This window comes from Pipistrellus kuhlii, unplaced genomic scaffold (assembly GCF_014108245.1).
Source record: "Pipistrellus kuhlii isolate mPipKuh1 unplaced genomic scaffold, mPipKuh1.p scaffold_m20_p_36, whole genome shotgun sequence".
Lineage (NCBI taxonomy): Eukaryota > Metazoa > Chordata > Mammalia > Chiroptera > Vespertilionidae > Pipistrellus > Pipistrellus kuhlii.
In genome coordinates, this window is record NW_023425536.1 from 4,171,004 (window position 1) to 4,182,333 (window position 11,330).

At 40.4% G+C, this 11,330-nt stretch overlaps 1 protein-coding gene across 1 annotated transcript in view; it reads left to right on the forward strand.

Moving 5' to 3' along the window:
• HSD17B3 (hydroxysteroid 17-beta dehydrogenase 3) overlaps positions 1–8,590 on the forward strand; it is a 44,984-nt gene extending 36,394 nt beyond the window's left edge. Inside the window, exons 10-11 of the mRNA XM_045570731.1 lie at positions 6,389–6,538; positions 8,135–8,590. Of these exons, the coding sequence (XP_045426687.1) occupies positions 6,389–6,538; positions 8,135–8,245 (261 nt within the window). The 3' untranslated portion in view covers positions 8,246–8,590. The remainder of the gene's footprint in view (positions 1–6,388; positions 6,539–8,134) is intronic.
• Positions 8,591–11,330: the final 2,740 nt, after the last annotated feature.

The window sequence follows — 11,330 nt, forward strand, 5'->3', positions numbered from 1 at the left end:
TATACTGAATTTTTAAAACATTTTAAAAGTATTACTGTCTTGACTCCATTGTATGCTTTTGCCTTCTTTGTTTGGCTATTCGAGGTCTTTTTTAAAAATTCCAGATGAATTTTTGAAGAGTTTGTTCTAGGCCTGTGAAATATGCCAATAGTATTTTAATGGGGAGTTAATGATATTTTAATGGGGATATTTTAATGGGAGTGCATTGAATCTCTAAATTGCTTTGGGTAGTATGGACATTTTAATGATGTTGATTCTACCAATCCATGAACATGGTATGTTCTTCTATTTGTTTATGTCTTCCTCTATCTCTCTTTTTAATGTCCTGTAGTTTTCTGAGTGCAGGTCTTTTACCTCCTTATTTAAATTTATTCCTAGGTATTTTAATTTTTTTGTTGCAGTGGTAAATGGGATTATTTTTATTTTTTTATTTTTTAGTTTCTCTTTCTGTGAGTTCATTATTGGTGTATAAAAAAGCCATAGATTTCTGGGTGTTAATTTTGTACATTGCCCAATTCATTGATTAAGTCTAATAGTTTTTTGATGGAGCCTTTGGGTTTTCTAGGTACAATACTATGCCATCTGTGAATAATGACAGTTTTACATCTTCTTTTCCAATTTGGATGCTTTTTCTTTTTTTTCTTTTTGTCTGATTACTATTTTTTGGCTAGCAGTTCCAGTACTATATCGAACAGGAGTGGTGAAAGTGGGCAACCCTGTCTTGTTCATGTTCTTAGGGGAAATGGTTTTAGTTTTTGCCCATTGAGTATGATGTTGGCTGTAGGTTTGTCATATAAGGCTTTTATTATGTTGAGATATGATCTCTCTATTCCCACTTTGCTGAGAGGTATTTTTTTTTAATCAAGAAAAGATGTTTAATATTGTCTAATTTTTTCTGTAATAATTGATATGATTATGTGATTTTTGTCTCTCAATTTGTTTATGTGATTTATCACATTTATTGATTTGCAGATATTGTACCTTCCTGGTATCCCCAGAATAAATCCCACTTGGTCATGGTGTATGAACTTTCTAATGTAATGCTGGACCTGATTTGCTAGAATTTTGTTGAGTATTTTAGCATCTATGTTCATGAGGGATATTGACCTGAGTTCTCTTTCTTTGTGGTGTCTTTATCTGGTTTTGAAACTAGGGTAATGCTGGTTTCATAGAAAGAGCTTAGAAGTGTGCCTTTCTCTTGAATTTTTTAGAATAGTATGAGGAGGATAGATTTTAGTTATTCTCTGAATGTTTGCTAGAACTCCCTTCTGAAGCTATTCAGACCAGGGTTTTATTTGCTGGAAGATTTTTTTTTTATTTTATTACTGTTTCAATTTCATTGATAGTTATCAGCCTATTAAGTTTTTTTAAATTCTTCCTGATTGAATTTTGAAAGCTAATATTTTTCTAAGAATGTGTCCATTTTGTCTGGGTTGTCCAGTTTTTTGGAGTAGAGTTGTTCATAGTATTTTAAAAAATATATATTTTATTGATTTTTCATAGAGAGGAAGAGAGAGGGATAGAGAGTTAGAAACATCGATGAGAGAGAATCATCGATCAGCTGCCTCTTGCATACCCCCTACTGGGGATGTGCCTTCAACCAAGGTACATGCCCTTGACTGGAATCAAACCTGGGACCTTTCAGTCTGCAGGCTGATGCTCTATCCACTGAGCCAAACCGGTTTCGGCATTTTTTTTTTAATTTTTTTACAACCCTTTGTATATCTGTGGGGTGTGTTGTTAGTTCACCTAGTTCATTTCTGATTTTGTTTATTTGGGTCCTCTCTCTTTGTTTCTTGGTGAGCCTGGCTAGAAGTTCATCGATTTTGTTTATCCTTTCAAAGAACCAGCTCTTAGTTTTATTGATTGTATTTTTTGTGTGTCTCTATGTTGTTTATTTCTGCTCTGATTTTTATTATTTCCTTCCCTCTGCTCACTCTGGGCTTTTCTTGTTGCTCTCTTTCTAATTCTTTAAGTTGTAAGGTTAGATAATTTATTACCATTTTTTTCTTGTTTTTTGAGGTAGGCCTGTAGAACTATGAACTTCCCTCTCAGGACTGCTTTCACTCTGTCCCATAGATTGTGGATTGTTGTATTTTCATTGTCATTTGCTATAAGGATGCTTTTTATTTCTTATTTGATATCTTTGGTAACCCAATCATTGTTTAATAACATGCTATTTAGCCTGCAAGTGCTTGCTTTTTTTCATTTTTTAATTGTAGTTTATTTCTAATTTTTGCCATTGTGATCTGACAGATGCTTGATATGATTTTTGTCTTCTTGAATTTGAAGAGACTTTGCCTGTGTCCCAATATGTGGTCTATCTTTGAAAATAACCTATGTGTACTTGAGAAGAATGTATGTTCTGTAGCTTTGTGGTGAAATGTTCTGAAGATGTCAATTAATTCCATCTGATCTAGTGAGTCATTTAGGATTGATATTTCTTTGCTGATTTTTTATTTGGAAGATTTATCCAGAGGCATTAATGGAGTATTAAAGTCCCCTATTATGACTGTACTGCTGTTGATCTCTCTCTTAATATCTTCCAGACTTTTTTTTTTTTTTTTTAATGTATTTGGGTGCTCCTATATTGGGTGTTATTTGTTTACCAGAGTTATATCCTCTTGTTGAATTACTCCCTTTAGTATTATGAAGTGGCCTTTCTTTTCTCTTGTTATGGCCTCCTCTTTGAGGCCTATTTTGTTAGATATAAGTATTGCTACCCACACTGTTTTTTCATCTCCATTCACCTGAAATTTTTTTTCCCATCTCTTCACCATCAGTCTGTGTGAGTCCTTTGTTCTGAGGTGGGTCCCTTATAGACAGCAGATATATGGATCATGTTTTCTTATCCATTCAGCTACCCTGTGACTTTAGTTTGGAGCATTTAATCCATTTATGTTTAAGGTTGTTATTGATAGGTACTTGTTTGTCACCATTTTTATTCTTTTTTAAAAATATATTTTATTGATTTTTTTACAGAGAGGAAGAGAGAGGGATAGAGAGTTAGAAACATCGGTGAGAGAGAATCATCCATCAGCTGCCTCTTGCACACCCCCTACTGTGGATGTGCCTGTAACCAAGGTACATACCCTTGACCAGAATCGAACCCGGGACTCTGCAGTCTGCAGGCCGACGCTCTATCCACTGAGCCAAACCAGTTTCGCCCCAGACACATTTTTATAAACTTTTTTTTTTTAATCCTCTCCCAAGGATATTTTCCCACTGATTTTAGAGAGAATGAAAGAGAGGGGGAGAGACAGAGAGAAACATCAATGAGAGAGACACACATCAATGGGTTGCCTCCTGCAGGTGCCCTGACCAGGGCCAGGGCTGGGAGGAGCCTGCAACTGAGGGCCGTGACCTTGACCAAAATCGAATCTGGGAGCCTGGGGTCCGAAGGCTGGCACTCTATCCACTGAGCCACACCGGCCAGGGCTTAAGAACTTTTACTGGAGTTTAATCACCAGTGGGAAGTGGAGGGAAGAAAGAAAGGGGGGGAGTAATGGGAACAAGGGGGAGCGAGGGAGGCTGGGAGGGAAGGTGGGAAAGGCTGAGGAGTAGGAGGCAGGGAGGCTAGAGGAGGCGGAGGATGAGGCTTTGGCATGAGGAGGGAGGAGGAGGAGGAGGATTGATGAGGAGACGCTGAGAGGCAGAGGAGCTGAGAAGTAGACGGATACATAGGATACTGGGCGGAACGAAGAAGAAGGAAGAAGAAGCCAAGAATACGAAGAACCGAAGACGATAAGACATATGGAATAAGAATATGAGACATCTCCTCTCCTCCTCCTTCTCCTCCTCCTTCTCCTCCTCCTTATCCTCCTCCTTCTCCTCCTTCTCCTTTTCCTTCTCCTTCTCCTCCTCCTTCTCCTCCTCCTTCTCCTCTCCTCCTCCTCTCTTCTCCTCCTCCTTCTCCTCCTCCTTCTCCTCCTCCTTCTCCTCCTCTTCTCCTCCTCCTTCTTCTCCTTCTTCTTCTTCTTCTTCTTCTTCTTCTCTTCTTCTTCTCTTCTCTTCTTCTTCTTCTTCTTCTATCCCTTTAGCATTTCTTGCATTGGTGGCTTGGTGGTAATAAACTTCCTCAGCTATTTTTTGTCTGTGAAGCTCCTTATTTCACCTTCAATTTTGAATAATAACCTTCCTGGGTAAAGTATTCTTGGATTCAGTCCCTTGCTTTGCATCACTTTGTATATTTTATTTAATTCCCTTCTGGCCTGATGTGTTTCTGTTGAGAAATCAGTTGATAGTCTAATGCACATGTGTCAAACACAAGGCCCGCGGGCCAAATCCGTCCCACCAGGCCTTGCAATGTGGCCCGCACCGCGCTGTCATCACTGCACTTTGCTGCGTTTCCATCACAATGACAGTTTATGACTGTTCAGTAAACCATTCGGCCTGCGATTTAGGCTGGATTTTAGATTTTGGCCCCTTCTCTGATTGAGTTCGACACCCCTAGTCTAATGGGAGATCCCTTATAGGTAACTTTCTGTCTCTCTCTGGCAGCCTTTAACATTCTTAGTTTGTTGTTGGTGTTTGCAAATTTAATTATGATGTGTCTTGGTGTCCATCTTTTTGGGTTCCTCTTGATTGGGACTCTGTGTGCTTTTTGGACTTGTGTGAGTTTGGGAAGTTTTCTGTCATTATTTCTTCAAACAGGTCTCCTATTCCTTGTTTCTCTTCCTCACCTTCTGATACCCCTGTTATGCATATGTTGTTTTGTTTCATGTTGTCCCAAAGCTCTTCTCCTGCTTTTTAAGTTGCCGCCCCCCCCCCCCCCCCCCCCAGTTGCTGCTCTTTTTGGGTGTTTCTTTGTACCTTGTATTCTAGCTTGCTGATTCAGTCCTCAGTTTCGTCTAGTCTACTGTTGATGCTTTCTATTGTGTTCTTTATCACAGCTATGTCATTATTCATTTCTTCTAGGTTCTTCTTCATTTCCTCTGGGTTCTTAAACATGTTGTTGAATTTGTCTTCCATCTTTTTCAGTGTCCTTATGAACATTGCTCTGAATTCTTTCTCTGACAAATTGCTTGCCTTCATTTTGTTTACTTCCTTTTCTTGTGAGTCCTCCTTTTCTTTCATATGGGGTCTGTTTCTTTGTCTCTCCATTTTTGATCCTCTTAGAGTGTCTGGTTATGTGGTTCACTCTCTACCATGTTGACTGAAAGGCACAAAATAGAACTCAATAAGACACGACACAGAGGGGACAAAACATGAATGTATTCATGGCACTGATAACCCCAGTAAAAGTGACCACCAGAGAAAAGAGAATTAGGGGAGAGAAAAAAGTGCAAAAATTATATTGAGAAGAAGAAAGAGGCAAGAGAGAAAATAAAAAAAAGAAAAAAGAAGGGGGAAAATATACAAATATGGGGAGAAAACTCCACAAAAACAAACAAATAAACCAAAAAATTCAAACCAATAACACCCAGAAAAAAACAGGGGAACTGAATCCAAAGAGGCAGAGCTTATATCCAGAAGGTAAGGTAAAGGAATTGAATGAATGGGGGAATGGCTACAGTTCAATATAGAGGAGGTAAAAAGAGAATGAGTGGATAAGAAGAAAAGTAAAAAACAAAATAATAAAAAATTATTCCTTTTCTTTAATCTCTCTGCATATTCAGCTATTTAGGCTTGAGTTTGGTGAATTAAACTAATTAAGCGATTAGGAGAAGAAGAGAGCAATCGAGGAAAAACAAATGCATAAAAAATTGGCCAGTGAAGAAAGAGAAAAGAGAAGTGCACATAGACTTGGAGAAGGGGAGAGGAAATTGGATATATGAGTAAGCCAGCAGAGACTAGTATAATAGTAACATGCCAATAAAGCAGATAAGGAAGATCAATTTTTAATAAGGAGTAAAAAGAAAGGAGAGAGAAAAACTTGCTCCAGATGTCCTCTGTCCTTTCCAGCCACGGATTGTCTCACCAGCTGTGCTCAATTCACCAACTCCGGGTGGATGTTACTCGATTTAGTTGTTTCTTCTATATGCTCCAGGAGAAGGCGCAGGACCTGTCTGCCTATTCGACCGCCATTTGGTCTCCCCCTGTTCTACTGAATTTTGTTGTTGCTGCTGTTTTCCTGGATTTGTTTGAACTGAGTGTCCTACACTTTTACTCCAAAGCCTGGCAACCATGCTTGGAGAGCTGGCTCATGCCTCAGCCGTGTGCACACGGGCACAGTGGTGTGTGGCTGAGTCTCCCTTGGTGTTAGTGCCAAAGGCAAACCAGGGGCTGGTCGCCAGCTCTGTGCCACTTCTGTGTCTTTGCAGCTCCCCCTTCCTGTGTCTTCTGACAGGACGGCCGGAGTTGGGAAAGGAAGGGATGGGGAGGTGGGGGTTGGCTTCCCAGGGATGGGCAGATTACTGCTGTGTTATGGCTTTCTTTCCCATTGTAGGTGCTGACCCCCTATGCTGTTTCAACCCCAATGACAAAGAACCTCAACACCAGCCTGATAACCAAGACTGCTGATGAGTTTGTTAAAGAATCACTCAATTATGTCACATTTGGCAATGAAACCTGCGGCTGCCTCACCCATGAAATCCTGGTAATTGATAACTTCTCCCTCTCGAAACGTGTGCAGGAGGCCCTTGCAGGCTGAGCCAGCTCTTCGGAGGCATTGGAGGCCCATGCTCAGCCCCCAGGCCCGCTCCCCCAAAGCCAGGAAGTCTCACCCCTGGATGCCTCACTTCTCCCTCAGAAAGGAAGGAGGCTCCAGAGCTCCCCCCATTGACCTCTCCCTGGCTGCTCCCACCCCCAGCACATGCCCTCACCCTCCTATCTGTGTCCATTGGTTGTGCTTATCTACAAGCATACAAGTCCTTTGGTTGATCTCTTCCCCCTCCCCCTTCTCTCTGAGGTTTGACGGTCTGTTCAATGCTTCTATGTCTCTGGATCTAGTTCTGTTCATCAGTTTATGTTGTTCATTATATTCTACAAATGAGTGCGACCTCATGATATTTATCTTTCTCCAACTGGCTAATTTTTTTTTGCTTAGCACAGTGGTCGGCAAACTGCGGCCCGTAAGCCACATGTGGCTCTTTGGCCCCTTGAGTTTTTAGCAAAGGCCAGTCTAAAAGTACTCCAATTAAGCTAATAACAATGTACTTACCTATATAGTTTAAGTTAAAAAAACTTGGCTATCAAAAGACAACATTTCATTCGTTGTACTGTTGATATTTGGCTCTGTTGACTAATGAGTTTGCTGACCACTGGCTTAGCATAATGCTCTCCAGGTCCATCCATGTTGTTATGAGTGTTAAGAGTTCTTTTTTTTTTATTTTTATAGCAGCATAGTATTTCATGTATCTTAGTTTTTAACAAAAAAGTTTAAAAAGGGAAAAAATTAAATTTAAAAACAGGAAAAAAAAACTTATAGAATAAGGATATAAAGAAAAATTAATTTTGTACAGTTATAAAATGTGTTTGTGTTTGGAGCTAAGTGTTATTGCAGAAGAATTGAAAGCTAAAGATACTAAAAATTTTATAAAATAGAAAAGTTAAAGCAAGCTAAGCTTAATTCATTATTGAAGAATTAAATCCTTAAAAATAGATTTAGTGTATCTTAACTATATAGTGATGAAAAGTTTCCACAGCAAACAGTAATGTAGTGGGCCTTCTAATTCACTCACCACTCACTCACCGACTCACCCAGAGCAGCTGTAGTTTTATGAGTGCCACTCATGCTAAGTGTCCTATACAGATGTACATTTTTTATCTTTTCTACCATATTGTAACCATATTTAAAAATGTTAAGTATACTTTTTCCATGTTTAGATACACAAATACTTATCATTGTGTTATAACCACCTATGGCATTCAGTACAGTAATGTGCTGTATAGGCTGTTGCCTATAAGCAATAGTCTACACCACACAGCCGAGGCATGCAAGAGGAGGTACCATCTAGGGTTGTGTAAGTATGCTCTGTGATGTTCACACAATGATGCAATCATTGAATGATGCACTTCTTAGAATGAATCCTTCTTGTTAAGTGACACATGACTTTACTAGGAGATTTTAGGACTTAACTTCAGTAGTCAGAAGAAATATTTTTTTGAAATGATAAATATAAACTGAGATGTTTTAGTTCTAACTTCCTTGCTCTTCTTTTCACCCAGACACTCATGTTTTTGTCTATTTAAGGCGAGCTTTCTGAGCCTGATCCCGTCATGGGCCATCTACAGCAGCTTGGTCAAGAAGCTACTTCTGACTCATTACACCAACTATCTCAAGAGGAATGCCAACATCAGATAGTCTTGGGGGCCTGGGGGGCCATCCAGCATCATTTTCTTCACCAGGTTCTGCATTGAGTGCAGAGGGTCAAGGAACAGACCATCACCCATCACCCCCTGAAGCTGAAGGTCCATGCCACAGACACAGTATCTACAATACAAGTTGTGTGCCAATTAGCTCACGTTAGAATCAAGGATTAATGGAAATAGGCTTTGAAAATTCCCTGAGCATATGAATCCAGTTCATTCATACAAGCAAAACTTAGTTTAGCTTATTTTGCAAGATTAAAGATGGAACTCAGGGCAGGCTGCCCTCAAATATGTCACTTTGGCATATTTATGATTTTGAATTAAAATTACTTAAATAACAAGAGTACTCTGACCTTCCTTTGCCTTCTGTGACCATCTTTGGAAAATACAATGAGCCACACTAATTAATCTTAATATAAGTATTTATCCCAGCACATATCAATTATGGGGAGTTGGCATTTCAACTATTGGTAGAACAACTTAAAGTGTAGACATTGTACTTATAAACCTTCACATTGAACCCTGATGAATTCGCCTTTGGGGAAGAACTTCCACAACCAGCAACTTAAGTGAGAAAAGGAACATATTTTAGTGTATACAGACCAGGGCAGATTTTAGAAATAACTTTTAGTTGTGTGATATAGGGGTTTTCCTGGGTTTTGAATGATAGATTGCCTACCAGCTTTTTTGAGGGTCTTTACATTAAGAGAGAATTTCCTCAAAATAAAGGCCCCAAGATGTTGGGTTGGCTTATGAAACAAGGGTAGAAAAGCTCTGTATTTTAAGACTTTTATACCCATCACCACTAGCACTAGCTAATAACTATCATTTGTTGAGCACTAATAATGTGTCAGGGACCATGTAATCCTCATTGCCATGTAGGAAGAAGAAACTATTGTTACTGTTGTCTTCACTTTACAGATGAGGAAACCGAGGCACAGAAAAAAACTGAGTAACTTGCACAGGTTCAGCTAATCAGTGAGTGACAGAGCTGGGATTTGAACATGGGTCCTCTCCCAGCATATGTAGACTAAAGCACTACAGTATCGCCCTGCCTTTCCGGGATAAGGTTCTTTAATTGGACTTAATGGAAATGGGTGAACCCTATTTCCCCTAACCCTGTGCATTTTATGTTCACATATTGTGAAGAGAGCTGAGGAGTTGGGCTTTGCAGCCAGGCCCACGTGTCTCCACTCAACACTGACCACTTTCCCAATTTACTGTTGTCTGGGAATCATTTCAGAACAGGGAGGCTCGCCAACTTTCACTGCGCTTTTGTTTCCGCCAAGGAGTACTGGGCTCTGGCTTGATTCTCTTCTTTTTGTCTGGAGAGTGTGGGACCCCAAGGAGCAACATTGGCAGCTGGTGGTTTTGATAGAAGCATTCATTCTGTGTTCTCCCAGCCTCCCAGCTGTGCTGCCTCCCCGCCTGCTGAAGGCCAGGGGATCCCTCTGCCACACTTGGAGCGGGGAAATAGGTGATTATGGGCTGCTGCCTAGAAACAGCTGGGAGCTGTTGCTGGGGCTGTTTCCTGGCGTGTCATTCATTTCTTGTTCTTGTCATTCATTTCTTGAGGAATTGGGCTTTGCAGCCAGGCCAGAATGCCCCACTTCAAAAGGACTCCTTTAGCCATCGCTTGCCAGGAAAAGCTGAAGACAGTCATCCAAGGGTCAGCATGGTTTTAATCATTTTTGTCTGCTTCTCATGCCAAAAAATGATGGTTACTCTCACTGTAGTTTATTCACTGTGGGTAGGGCTCAGCTTGTCTTGACTTGCTAGTGCCCTCTAATGGTCTGGGCGAGAGACTGTTGAGTCTTTCTACTTAATCTTGCAGTAATTTTAGAACAGAATCCAATTTGTGGAAAGAAATCCCCCCTCCCCCGTCCCCCGCCCCGCACCTCCCCTACCAAGAAAAGAAGTAGTTCTTTTTTTAAAAATTGAGATATAACTGACATAGAACCTTATATTACTTTCAGGTGCATCACATAATTATTTGATGTAAGTGTATATTGCAAGATAATCATCACAAGTCTAGATAACATCCATCACCACACATGGTTATAATTTTTGTTCTTGTGATGAAAACTTTTAAGATCTACTCTCAGCAACTTTCAAATATACACTAAAGTATAGTCACCATGCTGTACATTATATCCCCAGGACTTATTTATTTCATATTGGATGTTTGTACCTTTTGACCACATTCACCCATTTCTCTCAGCACCCCCCACCCCCAAACTTCTGATAACAACCAATCTGTTCTGTATTGTTGTTTTTAGATTCCACATATAGGTGAGATCGTATGGTATTGTCTTTTTCTGTCTTAGCATAATGCCCTCAAGGTCTATCCCTCAATCTTTTTTTTTTTTTTGAGCTACCTTTGAATGTGTGTAGATGGTTCATCAAAAGAGAAAGACAAACAGGAGAGTTTCATAGATGGCTGACAGGGGCCAGAACACTTAGCCATTTTGGACTCTGGTTACTTCAGTAAAATGAAAAACTTTGACTACATAGTCTATAATTTTCTATTCAGATCTTTTAGACCACATGTGTCAAACACGAGGCCCGCGGGCCAAATCCGTCCCGCCAGGCCTTGCAATGTGGCCCGCACCACGCTGTCATCACAGCACTCCGCTGCGTTTCCATCACAATGACAGTTTATGACTGTTCAGTAAACCATTCGGCCCGCGATTTAGGCTGGATTTTAGATTTTGGCCCCTTCTCTGATTGAGGTCGACACCCCTATTTTAGACTATTCATTTCAAGTAAGTTTGGGAGATAAACTTTCTTTCTCAATATTTTCTCAATATTTAAGAAATATTTTTATTGGTTATAAACATACTAGAGGCCCAGTGCATGAAATTTGTGCATGGGTAGGGTCCCTAGGCCTGGCCGGTGATCAGGGCTGATCTCTGAGGTGACCGGCAGGGAATTGGGGCCCTTGCTTGCACCTGTGTTGGTCTGGTACCACCTGCTCTCCTGCTCCACCATCCTGCTGCAGTCCTGCTCTCACTGGGGCCCACTGGGGCCAGCAGCATGTCAACTGCCACCTGCTGCCAGTGCTGTGCCAAAGCCAG